This window comes from Poromitra crassiceps (assembly GCF_964638095.1).
Source record: "Poromitra crassiceps genome assembly, chromosome: 19".
Lineage (NCBI taxonomy): Eukaryota > Metazoa > Chordata > Actinopteri > Beryciformes > Melamphaidae > Poromitra > Poromitra crassiceps.
In genome coordinates, this window is record NC_139646.1 from 18,256,730 (window position 1) to 18,282,070 (window position 25,341).

General features: G+C 42.8%; 2 protein-coding genes across 2 annotated transcripts in view; one reads left to right on the forward strand and one right to left on the reverse strand.

Annotated features, from left to right (window-relative positions):
* Positions 1–25,341, forward strand: part of sorcs3a (sortilin related VPS10 domain containing receptor 3a) — a gene marked incomplete at both ends in the record, with an annotated part of 256,176 nt that overhangs the window by 82,572 nt on the left and 148,263 nt on the right. The window lies entirely within an intron of this gene.
* On the reverse strand, positions 1,940–13,984 carry LOC310793571 (high affinity choline transporter 1-like). Its single transcript, XM_083655385.1, has 9 exons — positions 13,915–13,984; positions 11,570–11,769; positions 10,911–11,024; positions 7,907–8,062; positions 7,552–7,700; positions 5,742–5,885; positions 4,345–4,498; positions 3,930–4,147; positions 1,940–3,787 (listed from the first exon to the last, which is right to left on the reverse strand). Exons 2-9 carry the CDS (start codon positions 11,751–11,753, stop codon positions 3,254–3,256), a joined length of 1,653 nt encoding a protein of 550 aa, XP_083511511.1. The 5' UTR covers positions 11,754–11,769; positions 13,915–13,984; the 3' UTR covers positions 1,940–3,253.

Sequence of the window (25,341 nt, forward strand, 5' to 3'; positions counted from 1 at the left end):
ACAGTGCATGACAGCGTTGATATGTGTTTTGCAGACAAAACAAAAAACCTTTTTTACCCAATTTTTTTAGGTGTGCCAGCGGCCTGTCTGGGTGGCATTTGCACACACTGGCACACCCGTGGCGACCAAACTCTTGGTTCAGTGCCAAGATGAGTAAGTCCACGCTGACAAAGTAGCCAACTCATGTGTATACGAGGGATCAGTGTTGTAAACGAAGCTGGGGCGAACTTATAATGGGACCCTATTGAGCCAGCCTAGTTAGCAGGCTCGTGCTTGTTGTATTTGTTTCTCCGTGATTGATTGAGTTTGACACTGTGCATGTTTGTTTATAGTGGTTTCAGATACATTTGACTTTTATCTAGCATTTATTAGCGATTTGTATTGATTTATATTTGGAATAGAAGCATTATCCATAACCTGCCACCAGGGCGGCAGTATGACTGGGGTTAATGTTAAGAGGGCTACAAATTCGTAGAAGAAGCAAAGAGCATGGAAGGAAAGAGACGACACTCCGGGCATTTTTGGAAACAGAATGCGCCTCGCAGTGGTCAGCTGCGGTAGCGCGGGGCCCTATAATCAGCCTCTCTAAACAGTAACTCAACGGGAGAACACTCTAAATTTCGTGGATTCACATCTTTTCTGGGCGTACTGTAAATCTTGATTGAAGTGGTGTAGTGCAGGGATGTAAAACAACAACCATATTGTGGAAACTAAGCAAAATTTTTCGTTTTTTTCTTTTAGTTTTTTCAAGATAAATAGTAAATGCAAAGGACCCGAGGTTAAAACCACGGCAACGCACTTCTGACGGAGTGGACGACAGCCGCATTAGCTATTTATCTTGAAAAAACTAAACAAAGAAAACGAAAAATTTTGCTTAGTTTCCACAATATGGTTGTTGTTTTACATCCCTGCACTACACCACTTCAATCAAGATTTGCAGTACGCCCAGAAAAGATGTGAATCCACGAAATTTAGAGTGTTCTCCCGTTGAGTTACTGTTTAGAGAGGCTGATTATAGGGGCCCGGCCCCGCGCTACCGCAGCTGACCACTGCGAGCCTGTGCGAGGTTCTTTTGGCGCTGTCACGCTTCCAAAAATAAAAAATGGCGGAGGCTGCTGGGCGCTGATGTTGCAATGGGGCAATATGGAGCTGTCATTTCTTTCCATAAAAGTTCTTTGGAAGAAGAGTGCTTTTCCCATGAAGAAGAGACAACGTTAACTCAGACTACTGACTGAATGAATGAGTTATGCCCTTTCACACTGTTCAATGATATATACTGTATAAACATCCTTGTTCAACTCAAAGTGGTCTTCTATGATTGTAGCGAACCTGAATACAACAAGACCAAATAGTTCTAGCGGGAGTGGGTGTGTGTGGTGCCTCGGCCAAAAAGGAGTTAGGTCAATCAGCGCTCGATTGCTCTTCCTCCTTCCTCCTCTTCCTCCTTGGTGACCCGGATGGCGCACACACATGTTGAAATTTTTGAACACAAGATTCTGAAAATTTTGAATTGAATTTTGAAATAGGAATGTGGAAACTGAATAATTTCAAAGCAAATAAATTCAGTTTAAAATTATGCTATTCAGATTCAGTTTTTCAATTCACATTAAAAAATAAAAATTTCAAAATAAAAAACAGCAATTCAATTTCAAAATGAAAAAATTTGAATTCAAATAGAGCAATTCAATTTGAAAATGAAAAAATTCAAATTCAAATAGAGCAATTCAATTTCAAAATGAAAAATTTCGAATTCAAAAAGAGCAATTCAAATTCAAAATTCAAAATTTCGAATTCAAGTTGAGCAATTCAAATTCCATTTGAGGTGGCACATACATGTAAATCAGCCCATACAGCTCTGCTGTAGCTAATGGGGATCTTAAATAAAGACAAAGACAAAGACAGAAATAAACCAAATATATAGCCATTATTTGTAGCCTGCAGGTCACACATTAATTTTTAGATTTGACTGAGGAATGGATTAGATACAGTAGTATGTTATATGTTCATAGATGAAGGGAAATAAATTGTTATATAAGTTCCTTATTAACTATAGGCCTACTACAGTATATCTGTCGTACAGTGTTGTATTGACCACACACAGAAGATTACAGAGGGGGGGAAAACGAGCTTTTAAGGATCGGCTACAGTTTGCAGTTAAAGGATGGCTTTCCCGTGGGGAATATGAATATATATTAAATCTCACGCCCCTAAGGTTTTCGAATCCGTTGAAATTTTTGAAATTGCTTGTTCACAGCCAGAGATATCAACCGAAATCCACTCTGTGTGTGTGTGTGTGTGTGGGGGGGGGGGGGGGGGTGGAGGGGGGGTGGAGGGGAGGGGCGGGTGCGGGGACCCGAAATCCTACATTTCCCACAATGCACTGGGCTCGCGTGGCCTTCGTTTCCACGCCCACCCCTCAGGCATTTGGCTGATATCAAACTCCAGTAGGTGGCGGTAATGCACATATATGCTTGCCAACCGCCATAAAAGTCAAAGAAGAAGAAGAAGGAGGCTTCGACATAAAAACATTTAGTAGAACAAGAAAAAATCAAAAATAAAATTGCCTCCAAATTGCACCAAATTTAAACCGAAGTATATATGTCGGGAGATGTCTTCATAAAAAAAAATTCATGCATTTTAAGGCATTTTCCAAGGAGTTATGTGCATCTGATGTTGTAACTATTTCATGTAAAAATGTGTAAAAACGGGTACATTGCTCAGCGTTGATTTCGTTACTTCAACGCACCTACTACTAGATGTACAATTTGACGAGCTTTCCAATGCCGCCAGTCCCGTGTCTGTACGTGCTTCCGTTCCCGAGATATGGTCTCTTTGCAAGGAGCTATGGGAAGCTAATATTAGCTACCGTAGGCTAGGCGGTGGAAAAAGATGGCTGCCTTTTGTTTTTCTTCAAGACCTCTGAAGGGGCGTGGAGGACCTCTAGAGGCGGCGGGACCATTGCGGCACAGGCCCACAACACTGTAGTTGATAGGTGCTCGACTTCCGCAAGGTTGGACTTGTCGCCCCGACGCGTTTTGCGTCAGAGCGTCATGGAAATAATGTGAGAGATGGTTGATAGGTCAGGCAGTGAACAAGCAATTTCAAAAATTTCAACGGATTCGAAAACCTTAGGGCGTGAGATTTAATATATATTCATATTCCCCACGGGAAAGCCATCCTTTAAGGTTGAAATAAAGGCAACATAAATCTTAGTTTACTCCAAACAGAAAAAAATGACAAGCCTCACAAAAAGTCAAGTCTGTAGCATTGGCTGTAAAGCAACTCCACGTCCATTCTCGTCACACGCTGCATTGCTTCCAGTTGTCTCCACAGGTAACGCGGAAACATGACATTTGACCTTGAACAGGTCCCATCTCTCAGGTAACAGGCCACGGTTGAACATGAAGGAAGCCAGGGCAGAGAAAACCAAGATGGTTGTAAAGGTGATGAGCATGCAAGTTGTCCTGACAGGGCACCGCTGGATGTAGATGCCATCTTCCAGTGTGCAACCGGGAAGAGGAAGAACAACAGGAAGACCTATCGACTCCTCTCCTGACAAAATTCTTATTGTCAGCCCTGCAATGTAACCCACCGAGGCCCCGTAACCATTTGACACCTTGAAGAAGAGGACGCAGACCAGGTGGGGGAATATAAGGGTGTAGGCAAGGTCTGCTCCGAGGATCCAGAACAACAGGACACTGGTGCTGTGATAGGTTAGAGCTGTGCTGACCAGACCCACCACCACCACTGAGGCCCGAATCACCCACTGCATCTCACGGTCTGACGCCTGGGAACACAGCAGGGAAGGGAAGGAAAGGGATGGGACGTTCACAGAGAAAGGTTTAATTCTTCATTTATACATATGTGCTTTCCAAAACCAATCCTAAACCACAATTCCACAGACACACTGAGCCACTACTGTACTTCACCTGTGTACGCAAGATGTTCTTGTAGATGTTGAAAGAGAAAACAGAAGTTGCTGACAGCAGGCCAGAGTCTGTGGATGACATGGCGGCAGCAGCCACAGCTCCAATCCCAATGATGGAGATGTAAGACGGGGTGAGGTATTGCAGGGCCAGTGGGAGAACCAAATACTCCTCGCCACGTTCACATGGAGATGGAGAACCGTACAGTGTCAGGTTCCAGTCTGGACGACAGGAGAAGCTACAACTTTATTTGTTGACATTTTGTTCTAGTTAACATCTAGGCTATCACAGATTTGTGGAACCATCCATTTTCTTGCACTCTGTTCTCACAAAATGTGACACAAATCGTGACTGACAGACAGACAGACAGACACCACCCGCCCGTCCACCTATGCAATTTTATTATAGGATTTCCCACCTGTGGAGGCGGCGACAGCCCCAACCACAACAGGGGGGATTCCCAGGATGGCGATGACAAGGGCAGCAGCATAGCAGGTGACCTGGGCCTTTGCTGAGGAGGAGGCAGATAGCGTCCTCTGGTGGAAGGATTGGAATGCCAGACTACCCAGACCCTGGGACAAGGGAGATCAGAGTTAGAGGAGGCAGATGGTGAGAAAAGATGGAGAAGTGGAGGAATGAAAGAGCATTAGGAAAGAGATCAAAAAGGACAAGTGAGAACTGAAGGGGGGAATGATAGCACCAAGGGAATAGACCCTTATCACATTTTTTGATTCTACGCAACGGAAGTGGTCATAGTAGGGAACAATATGGTGCCATTTATGAAGGAGGATGATACACGGAAGAGAAACCACACGCATTTTCGTTCTCATTGCAATATCTACCAGATCTTTCAATATTGTTCTTTTTGTGGACCAGATTTTGATTACAGAGAGAACAAAGATCAACTATGTCGACAAGCTTTTTTTTTTCTTCTTTTTTTTTTATAACTACAAAGGTCTAGTTACCTAATGTTTGTATACTGTTACCAGGTCATGCAGGTTGAAGGTAACATAATAGTATAAAATATATATAAACTAGAATGACCGCACCGTGGATTTATGCCTCCGCCATTAGTTCATTCTTGAGTCCAAATCACCATTTGAGGCAAATTGGAAGAAATTCCGTCAAGGATGTTGCGTTACAGAGCTTGGAAATTGGGTGTGTGAAGTCACAGTGACCTTGAACTTTGACCTTTAACCATCAAAATCGAATCAGTTCATCCTTGAGTCCAAGTCGATGTTTGAGGCAAATTTGATGAAACAGCATCAAGGCATTCCTGAGATATCACGTTAACAAGCTTGAAAATGGTGTTCGAGAGGTCACAGTGACCTTGACCTTTGACCACCAAAATCTAATCAGATCATCCTTGAGTCTAAGGGGATGTTTAAGGCAAATTTGATGAAATTCCGTCAAGGCGTTCCTCAGATATCGCGTTAACGGACATTGGACGGACGGACGCACATACGTACGTACGTACGGACATACGGACGGACGGACAACCCAGATCCATGATGCCTCGGGCCTGGCTACCGCTGGCTGAGGCATAAAAAGGGGGGTTGGGGTATTTAAGTTAACTGTATATGAAAGCTGTTGATAGCTGCATTACATTGGACCTGTTAACGTTATTAACAAACATAGGTAAATAGAAAAGAGATTGTTCGAAGTTCCGAAGAAATTCCCAAGAAAAAGCTTGAAAAGCCCTAGTCCTTTCTATTATTATTATTATTATTATTATTATTATTATTATTATTATTATTATTATTATTATTATTATTATTATTATTATTATTATTATTATCATCTCTTTCAGCTCACCAGCATTAAGAAGTCATCGATCCACTTCCAGACTTGGTCCAGCTCCAAAGTGCCTATCCAGGGGGCTTGGTATGTGTGGTTAAAGGCCGTTTGGGCAATGTTTATGGATGCAGGGTTGAGCAGAAGGAAGGGGACACACATCCACTGCACACATCAATTACATGGTCATGAGAATGAGACTGCCACACCACATAAAGGTCATTTAACTATAACAAAGACACAGGGAAGGGCAGAAAAATGTATGATTTAAATGGTAGTTCTTCCACCGGAAGAAAATCTTGAAAAATATCCTGTGACCAAAATGTCAATCAATGACGCTGGGTGTATTCAGTAACACATTACAGTAACACTTACTTTCCCCATTACCCAGTAGTGTAATAAATTACTATTTCAATTTCTGTGATATTATTCAAGTTACCAAATCCATCCCCTCTCCACCTGCACGCATGCACGCACGCACGCACACACACACACACACACACACACACACACACTTTCCAATTAGTTTTCATTACAGTTGTCATTAGTTTTCATTGTCTCAGCTAGGTTAGGTGAGAAATGACAGTTTGCAGTATCTGCGAGGAAATATAGTATATTACTTACACTATAAACACCATTAGATGTTTCACACCTGTGCCCAAATCTGATGCCTGGCATCCAATGGTGAAACATAGCCTAGGGTACTGCACTTCTGGTCTTTGTGCCAGGTAAGATCACCTTCTCTAGAGTATTAAACATGGTGGAATCACCTGGCACAAAAACCAGACAATAGACCAAATCACCGTGACGTCACGCTAACAACAGTCAAGTCACTTCAGAGTAGACAACTGGCGATTGATTTGAATTCCGGAGATAATCAGCAACTAGTTTATTGTTTATTTCTGTTGTCATTTTCAGCCATAACTGTAACGTAGTTAAACACGGTGGTCCGATCTATCTGACATTTCTGCTGCACTTATTTTATGTAGCCTACTGTGTTAGTGTCTTTGATAAAAAAAAAAAACTGATCATACTAACTGCTAGTTTTGGGTAAACTCAAGCTGTAATTTTCTTTAGTTCATGGCCCAACAGGTAAATTAGGTCTCCAAACTAACGTTCGTGAAAGTGTTGTTACAGTATTATTAATGAGATATGAAAGCATCATCAGACTTAAACATTTTCTCTTCATATCATTCTAGTCTCATAGCTAGCTACGGCCATGGCGCCTCCGTGCCTGACAGCCTCCCTGGCTGTCAGGGGTCGTCTCTGGGAGTTTCCAGGCGGGCGGGCAGCACCCATGCATCGGATTGTTCGCTCACTCGGCACGAAGCAGCCTGGCTGCCTGGTACTCCGCGGATCCCACTCGCGTAGCACGACAACACGCTGAATCCCACCCGATTTGGGGGTGGAACACGCCAGGATTGGCCAATGCCAAAGCCAGTCCTCAGAATTGTCAAATCAAATAATCGACACCGTATATGGTCCGCCTCTCAATTTGTTTTCAGTCTGAAACGGACTCAGATGCACATGACGAACGGGTTCACCTCGACTTTAACAATGAGAATGGATGCCATCTTTACGAATAATGTACCACAAGGGATGCATGCATGTGGGTAGAGAATAATAAAGGACCTACAATTGACCCCTTGGGGAACACCACATGAAAGGGGGACAAGTTGCAAGGAAACAGTCTTCTCTAAAATTTCTGATAAAAACACTTTAGAAATACTTAAGAAATTGGTAAAAAAAAAAAAAAAAAACTTATCTACTGTAGAATAACCTTTCTCAGAAGAGGTTGAATTATTGCGGACAACAAGGTGCTGTAACTCACCATACTGATGCATATAAGAGACAGCTGGATGATATCAGTGTAAGCCACAGAATAAAGGCCTCCTAACAATGTGTAGATAATGGCCACTGCTGAAGAAATCAAAACAGTGTAGGAGTAGGGCAAGTCCAGTATCACACTCATAGTTGCTCCTGTTAGAAACACACACACACACACACACACACACACACACACGCGCACACACACACACACACACACACACACACACACACACACACACACACACACACACACACACACACACACACACACACACACACACACACACAGATGTTTTTTTTTATTTGCATCCACTGAATGAACTTTGAAGTCTTTTTAACCTCCAAGTTGTGTTTACCTAAGCCAGTCAGAGTGCAGGCGCACCACAGGATGTCAATCAGCAAGGATGGCAGCACTAGTGCACCGCTCAGTACATTTCCATACTTTATTTGGAATGGGTCCATCATGGTGACGTACCTCTTGTCCCTCATTGGCTTGGCAAAGAAAAGACCACCTTAAAGAGTGGATGAAACATCATTAAATGAACACTCCGCCAATTTTCAACCAGCTTTGTATCATTACAAAATCAGTAGTACAGTATATCTTTTTTTTTTAATATATTTTATTTAGCAATTTAGATTTTTTAGAACACAGAAAAACAAACCAAAAACAAACACAGATACAGTAAAAGAAAATAAAGAAAAAACATACATACACTAGTGCCACCAGTTACAGCTTGTAAATATACATAAATTATGCTTGCAAAATATATACATATATAAATGAGTGGGATCCCACGCGAGGGAGGAAGACCGGCCGGGCGAGTCACCCATCACCCCTAACCTCGTCAAGGTAGGCCAGAAACGGGTCCCAAATAGTTTGAAATCTCCCAGGTGAGTTGGTCCTCAAGAACCTGAGTCTCTCCATTCGTATGATGGAGATCATGTCCGCCAACCACAACTGAAAACAGGGTGGGAGTGGGGGACTTCCATTTCTGCAGAATGAGTTTCTTGGCAACAATTGTCCCCTGTGACAGAGACTGCTGCACAGCTGTAGGGAAGTTCAGAGAGGACTCCGAGCAGCCGAAGATGGCGAGTTCTGCCTCCGGCTGAAGGGTTATTTTGTAGGCCTTAGAGTACCAATCAAATATTTTGGCCCAAAATCCGGTCAGTAAAGGGCACGACCAAAAGGCATGAGACAGAGTGCCCTCCGACACCCGACACCTGTCACACAGTGGTGAGACAGACGAGTAAATCTTGTGCAATTTCTGCTTCGAATAGTGAAGACGGTGAGTACGGTAACTTTAAATTGGATCAGCTGGTGTCTACTATTAACTGAGCCGAGTTGTATCACAGACAGACTCCTATCCCATATAATGTCAGACAAGTCAATGCCAAGTTCCCCCTGCCACGCTTCTCTAATCCTCTCAGTAGAGGCCGTGGTGCAATTGTCAAACAAACATACAAATCTCGAAATTAGATGCTTGGAGTGAGGAGGGCTCAGCAATACATCAAAAAAAGCATGGTCATTTGGGAGTGCTTCAAAGGTACGAATCTTGGATCGAACATAATTTCTGACTTGAAGAAATCTGAGCCAATTCGTGCCAGGCAACCCAAACTTCCTCTTCAGCAGATCAAATGATGCAAAGTGACCATCTATGTATAGGTCTTTGATGGAAACTAGCCCTTTCTCACTCCAGGCATGATAGTGTCTGTCTGACCATGGAGCCAAAAAAGAGTGGTTGAAACAAATTGGCGTATGGACAGAAACATCTGGTAGACTCAAAACACTCCTAACTTGGTTTAAAATTCTGACAGAGTTTTTCATGACAAAACTTAAATTAAAATGTTCTAAAGGGTTGTCTAATTTAGCAAATAGCATAGCTGGCAGGGAAGAGTTGCCAGTAGAGCTGGCCTCCATTTTCAGCCACAGGGGGGCCCCGGGAGAAATATTGCCAGGAGTCCCTTGAAGCCAAAACATTAGGGCCCTAACATTCGCAGCCCAGTAGTAGTGCCTAAACACTGGTAAGGCCAGCCCACCTTCGGACTTGGGTTTTTGTAAATGAATTTTCGAAATTCTATGATTCTTATAGTTCCAGATGTAAGACAGAATTATGGAGTCCAGTTTCTTGAAAAAAGTCGATGTAAGAAGGATGGGAAGGTTTTGACATATATAGAGGAACCTGGGAAGTGAAACCATCTTAATTGAATTTATACGACCAATCATGGACAAGGGCAGGATTTTCCAGTTTTCTATACATTCTTAAAACAAAATCACCAAAATTCAACTTAAATACTAATTTAGGATCTCTGGGTATGGTCAAGCCAAGATAGGTGAGGTGGTCCCTAGCCAAGAGTGTGACATCAGAGAGAGGCATAAAGTCGCTCTTTGTCCAGTTAATTGTGTAGCCAGACAACTTACCGAACGAGGTGATTAATTCTAGGAGAGGGGGGATCGATTTTTCCGAGTTATGTAGGTATAATATTACATCGTCGGCATACAAACTGATACGCGTCTCAATACCACCGACCTCCAGACCTGCAAGGCTTGGGTGACTATGTATTTCACCACCACCAGGTCTAGACTCCACGGGGGGGGTATCCTATTCAACTCATGGCTTCACTACCCCATAATCACGATGACATCAGCATGACGTCTCAGAGTCGTGATGGAGTCTAATCGCCAAAGACTTTGAACTTTTTATAACCATTGAACATTCATAATCTGTTATTCATAATCATTGATCACATGTAAATATATAATTGCTCATGTTAATAAATCATTGTCATCAAAAGAATAGTGACTACTCTTCTGAAATGACACCAGACCTTTAACAATTACGGTACATCCAAACTAGTAGTTTCTTTGTATTTTGTTGTTGTTTTTGTTCTTCTGCTGTATATCTTGCACTGTGCAGCACCATACTTGCGTAGTATGTCAGGTCCTATCATTCTATATTATATATCATGCAAGTTGTCGATACACCTACCAATGCTGCCACAACAAGCATATTCAATGTACATTTAACATTTTATTTGACCATTTTCGCTTTGGTGGACTGTTGAAAGTAACATGCTTATAAACACTAACGGTGCATACAGTACAAGAAATACAAGTCAGTACATTACATTGCACGCTTTGATGCCACCATTCAATATGAAAGTAATTGAATGGTGGCATCAGAAGTTTCAGAATTGTGTATGGTACTGTATATGTACTAGTCTATGTAGCATATGCTATGAAGAAATTTGAAATGAACATTGTACTATGAATCTATATTTCTCTTGGTTCGACTGAGACATGACCAAGAATAGCAGACTGTAGGCTACCATGGAGTGACTTGAATTGTGTGACGGTCTCACCAATTATGAAGGACACAGCGTATTGTACGGGCATAAGAGCCCATATTAACCCCATTTTAGGAGAATACGCTGCCTCGGCCACGCCAAGGATGAAGCCGCCTCCAACCCATGTAGCTGCAAGAATGATACAGACACATACACATACACAACACATGCAGATGCATGCACACAGGCACAGAAACACAGCACTGTCATTAAAAATGGAATATTCCCATCAAGTCTGGAATGCTACACATTATGCTGAAACATTTAACAATACACAGGATGTGGATGGATGATGGAACATTAGGTTTAGGTTTTTTAGGTTTTTAGGTTTTATTTATTCGCACAGTAGAAACAATACAAAGGCATTATTATGACAGTTCAAATGACAAGTCAGATGAGATATTTACAGAGCTAAAATACAGACAGGAGTACTGTGCAGGAGGAGGCAAAGAAAACCCAGAGGGCTTATAAGGCGCACTCCACCTCATTTAACAGTTCAAATGTTTATACATACACAGTATGTACACAGTATTAGCGATATCTTGTGCCATAATCTGGGTGAGCATTCATACAGATTACACAATCTTACACAAACAGAACTGCGGCTGACTGCTGCTCACACCAACTCTGGGTCAAATTCAGCTGATCTGCCCCCATACAGTAGAACGACTTACCAGTCATGGTGAAAACTCCCACCACCCAATTGATATCCCTGCCTCCAAGGAGAATTGCTTCTGTCCTGTCTCCCTGCCACTTCCTCTCAGCCTTCCTGGACTTCCTGGAGGCCCATATCCCCGTCCCCAGAACCAGGAGGTAGAACAGCACCACCACAACCACACCAGGGATGTTCAAAGCCATGGTAGTCAGTCAACCACTGTGGGGACAACACACTGACAGTTGGGGTAGCTAAATAAAAATAAGGATGCTCAGACCACTGTATCAGAACAAAGGTCATATCTAGCCAATGTTTGATAGCTCTCATGAACTCTGGGTTGGGAAGGGGTGGGACTATGGGGGGAACATGGAAAAATAAATAAATAAGGAAGACTTCATTTTTTTTGCACTATGTCCTGTCAAAAGTATCATTCTTCCAATAGACCCCTTATACGCCTACGTCACAATGACAACAAGCAGCGTCAGATGCGCAAGACGGAGGCAGAAAGACAGACTCTGCGCAGCCCTGTCAAGTAGTTTTCCAGTGGCCCGAAAACTATTCGAGCAAGACATGTCTTCGTGTTGTGCAGTGCGATGCCAGAATCGGAAAGCTGTTGTAGCAGAGTATTCGGATCCGCCTATTCACACTTGGTTAATACAATAATAAACGATAGAGCCAGGCTGTAACGTTATAACAAGCTTCTCCCCACATATCCTGTTCTACGCAACTCGAGGGAACATACACAGCCTCGCACACACGCAATAGAACACAACACTGAACAATCTGTTACACTATAAAGCAAGGACTAAAGTTTTACCGAATCCCGTCAACTCATACTGCTTTTAATGCTAACCGTAGGTGTCTTTGGTTGCAAGCCTTTGCAACCAAACTGCAAGCAGTTTAAAAGTAGGTATAAAGACACAATCTTCACAAGTTATAGGGATGAGGGAGGTGTTGGGTATCACTAGGTGTTATAAGGGTACTGGTTATTTTATTTTTATTTTTTGGGGGTTATTTTCTTGTTGCTTTTCCATGTGTGTGAGTGTGTAAATATGCGTATATAATGAGTATTGTAGTCATATATTTAGATAAATATATGAATGTGTGTGTATATTAATATGTATATATGTATACATGTTATTGTATGATGTGTATATATTATATTTATATTTTCATATTATTATATAATCTGAAACAGAATTACTAGTAAATATTACACAGTAGTATATAGACAGGGTTAGACCAGGAAGCTTGTTATTATTTATTATTTATGGAGAAGGGGTGGGAGTTAATAAGTTTTACTTCTTCCCACTCCTTTTCGAATATGTATATATTCTATTTTTCTTTGTTTCTGAAATGGCTTTTATTTATTATTTTGCTTTCATATTCGAAATAAACACTTCAATCAATCAATCAATCAATCAAGCCGAAAGAGGAAATCGTTAAAAATGCCCGACTTTGCAGTGCTCGCTCATTTCATATCAGGTAAGCTGTAGCTGTAGGCTGCTAGTAACAGCCACATCGCTCGGTTAGTTAACAACCAAGTAACGTTAAATAATGTCATTATTGAGTTGAACTGATTGGAACGAGGACATCATTAAAAATGCCCGACTTTGTAGTGCTCTTCATAATCAGGTAAGCTGCCTGAAACTGTAGGCTGGCCACATCGCTCGGTTAGTTAACGACCAAGTAACATTACATAATGTCATTATTGAGTTGTGTGCATTATCAACATAACAATATATCTTTGCAAGTTACAGAATAATTATCTACGCTATCCCCAGTTATAAAGGAATGCACGATATGTATTGCTGGCCACTAGGCTTGGCCAATTGACAGCGCCAGTGCATATGGGTCTATAAGACATATCCCATTAAACAATGTTAATTTCTAATATTTATATTTTTATTTCGTTTTTTATACACAGACAAGTAAACAAGGTAAAATAAAGTAAAGGGGGAGAGGTAAAGGAGGGGGATTGTACAATGGAAATTACAAACATGATGTGGTTTATCGTACACAGGTATACAGTGGCAACACAACACATAACACAACACATAACACTTAGAACATGGTTATACAGTTATAGTGCTGATCAAGAGGATCTACAGTAGCATATTGGTATAGTGTCTGTCTTTATCAAAAAAGGCACGTGCAATGTCCCAGTGTCCCTGCATACCCCTGTCGCAGTCGAGGAACAGGTTAGACGCTCTTTCCATGCTTAGAAGATCAAGATAATCTTTAAATCTTACATCTTACATAATCTTACATAAAGCAAAGCACGAGGGCTTATGTACCTTCCAGTTTAGAAGGATAATTCTCTTTACAGACAAAAAACCAAGGTTTAAAAGAAGCTGTACAGACCTGGATTTTATATTGTCAGGTTTTAGCCCGAAAAGGCAAATAATAGGACAGGTAGGAACTTGTACATCCAGTATATCTGTTAGAACCAGTAGCATAGCCAGAGTGCCAGACTCGGCTCATTGGGTGTGCCACAGAAAGCCAGGGTGTGCCAGGGGGCGGACCATTTGGTGGCGGCCGCAAGGCTGCCGCCCAAAAAAATGTGGGTCTTTTCAAACCAGATTTAGAGGAATATTTGTGTGTTGTTTGCTCCTTTTCGCACTCATTATTACCAGGTAGAAGCAGTCAATTAAATTGTATTTTTTGGCAACATGTAAAACCACTTTGTTTAGTATCTCAAAAAAGTCTCACCTACTTTTTCCAATGAGTGTTCTAGTCGGGAAAGAACGCAAATTTGGTTGGCATGCAGGTTCGTCTCCTGCAGAGAGATCTGTAGCGTAGTGTCCTCTGGCTCTGCACAAACCATCAGTGTGTTTTTGGCTGCGTTCCCCGCTGTTAACGTCATTGTTTCGGCTGCATCATCGTCTGTCTCTTCTCCACTGTACACCACCAATACAGGTGCGGGAACGGGTGCACTACAATCCGCACTTGTTGAGGGGGAGGGTGACGACGAGTCATCTTCTTCCTCGTCGTTTCTTGCCTTTGCCGAAAAAGCTTAAAAGCTAGCTTTGTTTCATGTCTTCTTGATTTGGCGCTGCTGCTGCTGCTGTGCGTGCGTGCAATTGTTTACTTTACGTGGACGACAGCTTAACTAGTTTCCCATGATGCTCCGGGGCACATAGGGCAGCAGACAGTTGGACACAGTGCATGACAGCGTTGACATGTGTTTTGCAGACAAAACAAAACACTTTTTTTACCCCATTTTTTTGGGTGTGCCAGCGGCCTGTCTGGGTGGTATTTGCACACCCTAGCGCACCCGTGGCTACGCGCATGGGTACAATGTGACAGTGTGGCGTACAGAGCCAAGCTGGGTGGTACAATGTGACAGTGTGGCGTATACAGAGCCAAGCTGGGTGGTACAATATGACAGTGTGGCGTACAGAGCCAAGCTGGGTGGTACAATGTGACAGTGTGGTGTATACAGAGCCAAGCTGGGTGGTACAATGTGACAGTGTGGCGTACAGAGCCAAGCTGGGTGGTACAATGTGACAGTGTGGCGTATACAGAGCCAAGCTGGGTGGTACAATGTGACAGTGTGGCGTATACAGAGCCAAGCTGGGTGGTACAATGTGACAGTGTGGCGTATACAGAGCCAAGATGGGTGGTACAATGTGACAGTGTGGTGTATACAGAGCCAAGCTGGGTGGTACAATGTGACAGTGTGGCGTACAGAGCCAAGCTGGGTGGTACAATGTGACAGTGTGGCGTATACAGAGCCAAGCTGGGTGGTACAATGTGACAGTGTGGCGTATACAGAGCCAAGCCGGGTGGTACAATGTGACAGTGTGGCGTACAGAGCCAAGCTGGGTGGTACAATGTGACAGTGTGGCGTATACAGAGCCAAGCTGGGTGGTACAATGTGACAGTGTGGCGTATACAGAGCCAAGCTGGGTGGTACAATGTGACAGTGTGGCGTATACAGAGCCAAGCTGGGTGGTACAATGTGACAGTGTGGCGTACAGAGCCAAGCTGGGTGGTACAATGTGACAGTGTGGCGTATACAGAGCCAAGCTGGGTGGTACAATGTGACAGTGTGGCGTATACAGAGCCAAGCTGGGTGGTACACAATGGTGACAGCGGCTAAAGATCAGGATTGACAAAGTGGATCTTCGTTTGTGATAGAGTGGCACCCCGGCATAATTTCCCAATAATTCACCATATTTGGCGACGCCTTAGTCAGCAGAAGGCCTGTAGGCCATCAATCCCATCCAGGGAGATTGATCCACCCGCATGATTGAGAGAGAGAGAGAGAGAGAGAGAGAGAGAGAGAGAGATTGAGAGCAATAGGGAGAGAGCAAAGAGACCTCGAATCTGAGAAAACAAGACTGTGACTGACTGTACATAGGGATGAAATGATTACCGATTTAATGATAAACCGTGATAAAACATCTAACGGATAGTATTACCGTTTAATTTTTTTATTATCATTAAAATGGTGTTTGATTACCACGCTTGGTAAAATACTGTCCATCATCAGCCAAAATTTCCAACAGTCTCACAGCCACAGGCACACAGCCTGCTACTGGGTCTCAATTTTCAATATAAAACCTTGGGAAATTATTTCAGTGAGTGTATCAGCACGTTTTGAACATGTTGAGCACATTTGAACAATACGGTGATAATACTGATAACCATGATCATTGTGGTCACTATAATCACGATGTGAAATTCTCATACTGTTTAATCTCTAACTGTCCATGCAGCATCTGAAAGGGAATTTCCTGAGTGTGTTTGTGGGTGCGTGCACATTTTATGTGCCAGCACGTGGCCGCGTGTGAGTAAATGAGTGTGTCTTTTTGAGTATGTGTGCTTTGTGTGTGCTCCTCTGTGTGTGCTTGCCAAGAGAGATGTGTGCTGAGCTGAGCTGAGCTGAGCTGGTGGGTGTGAGGAGCCTTCACATGCCAGGCCGAGGAGCCGAGGAGCTGACTGGAGGCTAGCGTTTGTGTTGGCTGTCTGAAAGGTCACAGGCTGCCTCAACCCCTGACAGACTCCTCGCTCTTACACAGCTAGCCTCGACACTCCTGCAACAGGGCAGTGCAGCAGTGCGTGTGAGATATTCCTGGACATCACTCAGTTATTGCAACAAAACAGAAAAAAAAAACGAAAAAAAACCCCAAATGATTATAAAATCGATTACTCTTGGAAGAGTGTCTTTATATAGAGCAGGGGTTGGCAACCTGAAGTGCCATTTTCAGATTTTCTTGAGCTGGAGGACCTGACAAGTCTTTTGCACCGACATTTCCATAATTCTCTCTGCTGCTTTGGAATGTATGGAAAGTATGAAATGCAAGGAGGCTAACTAATCAGAGACATATTGGCGTGGGTCACTACCGTAAATATCCTAAATTAGAAATGTGAAATAGGTCATTTGGCAGGGCATTTCAACATTTCTACATGCCATGCCACTGCGTTAACCCTTTGCATGCCAGAGGTAGCACCCGTGTCCTAGGTTGCCGACGCCTGATATACAGTAGAGAGATATGATCCTTCATCACACCCGATATATCAGTTGTGCATCAGGAGTATGATAGTGTTCTTTTGTAATGTAATGAAACAAATTTCCATTGTGTGGTTGGTCATCATTCATCACCATTTCAGTAAAGTATTTGTTGCACATACTCTGTTAGCTTAGATGATGATATTCTATCACTTTTGCTGCTAAATTATTTGTATTTGCTCTAAATGTGGTGTTAGTATTGGCTGATTTCTTCATATTGGATGTGTGAATGTGCTCGCACGTACGCATGCAAGCAGCAGTGGAGGACTGGACTCGTTTCTTTCTTTTTCCAGTTACAGTAGTGTGACTGGCAATCATTCTGCTGGCTGGAGAGCTAAAGTAGATACATTTTGATTTGTCATCGCATGCATACATAGTATATCCAAACTCATATGGGTTATGCTATTATACAGGTGCACTCTATTTTAATGGATTGCCGTATATTATTTATAGCATGCAAAATGTAACAAGTATTTTTTTCGCCAAAGCATGCCGAAAGCCTAAACAATGTCCCATGACGATGTGAGATCATCCATAACTTGTAAGAAAGTACTAATACGTCTCCCTTTATGGATGTGGATATGGAAACCTGGCCTTTTTCAAAGGGCTCCTATAATGGGCAACCTGCCATTTTAATTCATCAATTTCCTGATGGATTGTGGGATATTTGCCCACCTTGTAATGACAGGAGTGGAGGCCATTTTTTTTTTTTTATCGCTATGAGGTTTTTAGAGAATTGCCAGAGCATGTTTCTTATGATGAGCTGCTGCTATACAGTAAGTTGCATTTTCTGAAATAATAACCTGAAGTGCAACAGCGAACACGGAGATGGGATCTGTTTGAATACATGGCAGATGTAGATAAACATTTTATAGGCCTGAAACCTGCGTGGCTATTCTGCCTCACAGGTTTGAAATAAAGGCGCGTCTGGCACTTCCACCGTAAAGCCCATATCGGATTTTGTAGACGCAATCTTTCAGTTTTCACTTTGATTGTGGGAAATATCATCAGGAGGCATTGTAACATGTTCAATTTACAGTGGCCATTGGGCTGAAGAGGCAATATCAGCGAAAGACGTTGCTTCTGTGCCACACAGATACAGCATCCCCATTGGATTATACGAGGCAATGGTTGAATTACAACCATATTTGATTCATTTATATAAATCATGAAGTGAATGGAGAAATGAGAAGGCACGATCTCGCCCTTTCTTACTCCAGAATCTAACAATCTATAAAAGCAGGTTAGATTTGATTACAAATGTATGATCCACTGCAGCATCATAGAGTCTAGTGTGAGCACAGGCCGCCGCCAGTATCAGTAATGAAAGCCTAAATGAAGCATTGATTTGGGGGGGGGGGGGGTGTTTGGGTTCCTGGCGAGACAGAAGACATTTCCAAACATGATGTAAGTTTGTACAATGTGCACTTCTCTTCTCTCATGGTTCAGCGGCTCTGTTTAATTGATTTTCCTCAATGAACATGAATTTCAGTTTCCTGGGATCCATAGGAAAACAACAAGGTAGAGTTTTCCTATCTTCGCTGTCATATAAAGACATGGGGGGATTCATGGCACTGATGTTTTTCCTATTAAATGTTTTGTTTGTTTTCTCCTGAATGCGTATAGATCTCCCATGTTTACCATAATTCAACAAACCCCCCCTTTGGGCTGACATTCCATTTTCGTTTTAGCACTCACATTTTCACAACTCGAATGTAAAATGGAGAAATACATGACAAGAAAAGAAATGTTTTAAAATGTTTGCTCCTGGAAGTGTCGTTTGTCACCTGGCACCTGTCAAAGTTTGTTGTGTGTGTGTGTGTGGGGAAAGGGGGAGGAGGGGGGCGGCGTGTGTGTGTTAACTTGTGTGGCTCTGTGTTTTTGAGAAGTAAAAACACTTCTGCAAAGGACAACAACTCTGCGTACTTTTTTCAAAACTAACAATCTGTTACGTCACATTCTTCACATTTCTGTTGTTGCATCAATGATATTTAGGTTCCAACCAAAATATTCAATGTTTCAGCCAAGCAATCTGATTGACCAAAGCATCCATATTTGGTCCAACCACAAGCGTAAAGCCCCCTACACATGATCCGTGGTAACACAACTCTGCGCCCGGCTGTCCCGTTGTTTTCCTTTGGGGAGAGCGTTGCTGCTCAACTAGGCGGTAGCGCTACCCTTGGCGACGCGCACAGCTCGATTTGGACACTTTTGCGCTGCGCCTAGAGTTCCAAATATCTCAACGCTGACCTACTTGTCGCTGACCTTTCATGAGCGCAACCAATCAGAGGAGGAAAAGAAGATAGCCTCGCGCTGTTGCTGCTCGCGCTGTTGCTGCTCGCCTCTCTTCCTGCAGATTTGTGCTCCGCTCTACCTTGTGTTGAGAAAAGTGCACAACGCTTATCATGTGCAGGCGCCTTAACTGTACTGTATTGGTTGATAAAGTAATATGGCAATCTCTCTCTCTCTCTCTCTCTCTCTCTCTCTCTCTCTCTTATGTACTATGTTGGAGAAAACCAATGTTGTATGAAAGCTATAATATTGTTATTAGTGCTGCTGTACCTACCTTCAAGTGCCACATCAAAACAAGCTTCTTTCAAACTTTTTAAATGTAACATTTGCAAATTGCAATCAAAAATCATTATTATCTTCGATGAAGATCATTTTTTATCATTTAACAATGACAACGAAGATTCTTTGTTGTCATTGTTAAATGATGAATTGACACCAGATTCACCTCATTCCAAACAAACCTCTGTTTCTAAATTCACATCCCCTCCCTGCCACCCAGGAAGAAATCCTACTTTTAATTGAGCACCAAAGCCATCACAGTCTGCACCTAAGGTGCCAGAATTAATTGAGAGGAGATGTCAGCTGTGGGATTGGTCGACTCAACTCCACTGTTCCTGAAGAGTCCGCTGAGAGTCAGCAAAGTCAATGAAAGCCTTGAACTTCCAGACAGAATGAACGAAATGAAGGCAGGCGATAGAGACAGGGGGCAGGAGAATGGGCAGGAGAGGGGGAAGAAGGCGGCAAGGAGTGAGGGAGGCGACAGAGAGAGAGAAAGGAGATTAAAGAGAGCTGGACAGAGGGGACAGAAGTGGGTATTCAGCTATATGCAGGTGTTATTACACCTGATCCAGGACCTGCAGACAGACAGTTTCCTCCACTGAGAGAGTCACGGCCCTATGCCTATAGGCCTCTATGCAGGTGAATTACACCTGATCCAGGACCTGCAGACAGACAGTTTCCTCCACTGAGAGAGTTAGGCCCTATGACTATAGGCCTCTATGCCGGTGAATTACACCTGATCCAGGGCCTGCAGACAGACAGTTTCCTCCACTGAGAGAGTTAGGTCCTATGCCTATAGGCCTCTATGCAGGTGAATTACACCTGATCCAGGACCTGCAGACAGACAGTTTCCTCCACTGAGAGAGTTAGGCCCTATGCCTATAGGCCTCTATGCAGGTGAATTACACCTGATCCAGGACCTGCAGACAGACAGTTTCCTCCACTGAGAGAGTTAGGCCCTATGCCTATAGGCCTCTATGCAGGTGAATTACACCTGATCCAGGACCTGCAGACAGACAGTTTCCTCCACTGAGAGAGTTAGACCCTATGACTATAGGCCTCTATGCAGGTGAATTACACCTGGTCCAGGACCTGCAGACAGACAGTTTCCTCCACTGAGAGAGTTAGGCCCTATGACTATAGGCCTCTATGCAGGTGAATTACACCTGATCCAGGACCTGCAGACAGTTCCCTCCACTGAGAGAGTGAGGCCCTATGCCTATAGGCCTCTATGCAGGTGAATTACACCTGATCCAGGACCTGCAGACAGACAGTTTCCTCCACTGAGAGAGTTAGGCCCTATGCCTATAGCCCTCTATGCAGGTGAATTACACCTGATCCAGGACCTGCAGACAGTTCCCTCCACTGAGAGAGTCACGGCCCTATAGACTAATCCGCCCAGTTGATAATGAGAGCTCAACCTCAATGATACATCGGCGCAACGGAGAAACTTAACACCAAAGGCATCGTTCTTCATTGCAATTCCTGACACTTTTATTACCTGGCTTTTCCAGGGTTATTTATAGCACAGGTACAAAGAAAGCAGCAGAGAGAAGAGAGGTCTAAAAGTAAGTCAAATACTGCACCTTCCAGTTAGGTAGGTTCCTTTTCCAACGTCTTCCATTTAGCACAGTGCCGGTGGAAAGGAGGAGCGTGCAAACAGCGTGGGCTCTTTGCTTATGAGAAAAGCAATAAAAAGCTTATCGGGGGTATTTTCGCTGTCATGAATAGAAATGGCTCTGCTTATTACGTTTTATTTTGTATTCACAGGATTTTTTTTTATATGATGCCGATCCAAAAAAATTGGGGAGGGGGGGGGGGGGGAAAGAAGAAAAAATATTAAATGGATAGTCTCTTGTCTCTTCCCACCTCTGTCTCCTTGATGCGTGATTTCTAACCCCACATAGGATAAGCAATAACCACGCCCTGTGGCGCCGGGATTGGCCAGGAGCAACACTGGAGGGCACGCAGCCCAGCGATTTCATGAACCAACTGAATAACTCTTGAGAACGGACAGCGATTTCGAGAGCGGACATTGAGAGCGGACATTGAAATGAATTATGGTCACCTACCTTCCTTAGCATAGTAATAATAATAATAATAAGTATAATAATTGTAATCTACACAATGTACAGAATCTACAAAAACATGCAATAATATAAACGGTGTTGCAGTTCACGTTCATAGCTCATATAATATAATGTATCATATCGTTAATTTCAAGCTCAATTCTTACCCAGAGAAAAGGTACAGCACTGAAAATGTAACAAGCAATAGTTTTTTAAACATCTTTATTTTAAAAGATGAAAAACCCCAGGTGCTTTAGTCCCAAGCTTCAATGCTCCTGGCCAATCCCGGCGCCACAGGGCGTGGTTATTGCTTATCCTATGTGGGGTTAGAAATCACGCCTCCTTGATCTCTGTCACTTCCTGCCCGTGCACGTCTCCCCGTGTCACTTCCTGCCGCTGCGCGCTGCGACAACAACAACAACAGCAGCAGCATAAACATGCTTTGCTTGATCTCATCTCAGTGGCTTAAGGAATGAATTAGAGATTCATGGAGAGCCTCCACCGTCTCTCAGAGGCTGACAGATAGAATAAATGTGCTTCTCATTGTAATGATCACTCTAAGCCTTCGCTATCTGCCTAGCATGCTGAACATCAAGAAAAGCACACGCGCAGGCCTGATCGAGTTGCTTAATGAGACCTAATGGTCCCAGCTCTCTGCGACAATAGAAAATCCTTTATTTTCACTCTGCACTTAAAGCAACAAAGTAGATTATGGTGCCACAACAATGGCAGGTCAAGTGTTGATAGGCTTTCCATCCATGCAGCGGGCAAAGATAACTCCTTGGAGTCGAGGAGTGTGCCGTTTACTGACTGTTACTTACAGGAAGAAGGAGTGTGCACTTTACTGACTGTTACTTACATGAAGAAGGAGTGTGGAGTTTACTGACTGTTACTTACATGAAGAAGGAGTGTGCACTTTACTGACTGTTACTTACATGAAGAAGGAGTGTGCACTTTACTGACTGTTACTTACATGAAGGAGTGTGGAGTTTACTGACTGTTACTTACATGAAGAAGGAGTGTGCACTTTACTGACTGTTACTTACATGAAGAAGGAGTGTGCACTTTACTGACTGTTACTTACATGAAGAAGGAGTGTGTACTTTACTGACTGTTTCTTACATGAAGAAGGAGTGTGCACTTTACTGACTGTTACTTACATGAAGAAGGAGTGTGTACTTTACTGACTGTTACTTACATGAAGGAGTGTGGAGTTTACTGACTGTTACTTACATGAAGAAGGTGTGTACTTTACTGACTGTTACTTACATGAAGAAGGAGTGTGCACTTTACTGACTGTTACTTATATGAAGAAGGAGTGTGTACTTTACTGACTGTTACTTACATGAAGAAGGAGTGTACTTTACTGACTGTTACTTGCATGAAGGAGTGTGGAGTTTACTGACTGTTACTTACATGAAGAAGGAGTGTGCACTTTACTGACTGTTACTTATATGAAGAAGGAGTGTGTACTTTACTGACTGTTACTTACATGAAGAAGGAGTGTACTTTACTGACTGTTACTTACATGAAGGAGTGTGCAGTTTACTGACTGTTACATGAAGAAGATACAGCAGGGAAGGGGGGATTTAACTATAAACTGACAATGTAAGGCATTGAAATGTCCTTTCAATAGGGCAGACATTGACTATTGTGTTCAGAGGATAATACGAGTTGGTATTACATATTCTTATTTTGCAAGTGGATAATAATGGTGTTGTGATTTAAATATCAATTAGATGTACTTGCACAATTTCCTTTATGTTTCATAAAGGAAGACTCATCAGTCACTTAACAATGCTGTTAATTACTCTCAACACAGCTCAAGGGCATGACCGCTATTTAAATATGGGGTGGAACAGAATCTGGGGTCACCGCCCAGAACTCTCTGGATCATTAATTCACAATGCACTTCCTGCCATCTGAGACCATTTCCTACAACTTATGATCTATTCTACACCCAAGGTTATTAGTCCAAAGGCTCTGGAGTTTTAATGGCCATCCCCATTATACATGGCAGAGGTGCCCATTATAAACATAGGTATATTGGAATTTGATACGGAGGTCGCCAATGGTCAGGAGGTTGTCATTGGGGTCAAAACAAACAACTTAATTACATTGCGGTATTTTTCATATTTAACCTGTTTAGTTGAGATGTACAACTCCGCTACGCTTTTTCCCCCCTATGAGCTGTGAATAATTACAACTCCATCTTCTTTGCAATGTCTTACCTCAGATAAAAGCCTTAGGCAGCGTTCACACACAACGCGCTCATTTGAGCTGCCAGCGTCTTTCTGCAGTTCATTTTCTATATAAGGATGCGCTGTGTAAGGACGCGCTAAGCACGCTCCTCTTTCAAGCAACGCACCTGGCATTTAAGCGTTGTGTTTGGCAGAGCGCTCTGGGCGTTTTAAGCTGAAAAAAGTTGAACATTTGTAGGAAAAGCGTTCTGCTCGTCTTTTCACATCTCCTACCTATTCTCCTCCCAGAGGGATCTTCAACCTCTGCTGCTGCCAGAATTGGCAATAGTTTCTGGCTTTCATGTTCACAGTCAACAACATCAAACAGTCGAAACGAGCTGGCTACCATCCGTGTGATCGTTGTGTCCTAAACTGTAATGCACGCGACTGCAGGGGGAAACAAAACAAAGCACACACAAAAAACGCTGTGTGCGCTGTGTTTTGTGCTCAATGGAAGCGCTCTCGATATGATTTCCAAAGCTTTCACACACGTCCTGTGTGAACGCCTCCTTAAACCATCATGCTAGTCGCTGCACGCATCATCTTCTGATCAACTCCAAATGATTGAGTGTGACAAAAGGACTCTTGAACGTTGGGTGGAAGTCACCTGTTCACCCTATAGTGACCCCCGTCACACATCCTCTCAGACTTCCCAGTCTCATGTTGGATAACGCGTCATTCATACTGGCTGATTCACATTCCAGGCATTGAGTGCACAGCACATTAGGATGAAAAGGGATTTTCCATTCATTATAATATACTGTATATCAGACATATATAATATATGTCTATAATGGACATAAATAATCAGTTTACCTCTTGAAAGACAAAATGCTGGCAGCGGCTCATGAGGCATGTCTGTCTGTAATTTTTTTTTTTTAGAAGGTTCATGTAACTCTACAGTCAGAACTATAATCAAGCTTACAGGATGATTAAACTTAGATTAAGATTAGTCCTTTCAACACACTGAATTAAATAGGTGTGATTGAATAATTATCATGACGTTTCAGTTGAAGTAGTCATTGGTGGATTCTCTGCTGTTGTATTGACACACTTGTATTGCAATGGATGATGCCACACACAATTCCTACATGTCCTACTTGTAATTCAATAATGAGAGACTAGTAAGAAGGTTCAAATAAACTTTAACGATACAATAGATTTGGCGTATGACTCCATGATATGATGACGCTCCTCCTGAGATGTGAGGAGGGAGTCAGTGATGTATAGGATAGAGAATCCCCCCCATAGGGAATTATTCAGAAGTCATGACGTTGGTGGTGGTCAGGGGAGGAGGTGGGGCGAAACAACTGCTTCAGCGATGGTGATCAGCAACTGAGGGTGACAGCACATAGGTGAGTAACAACATAGAAAACATGGACTCTGATATACT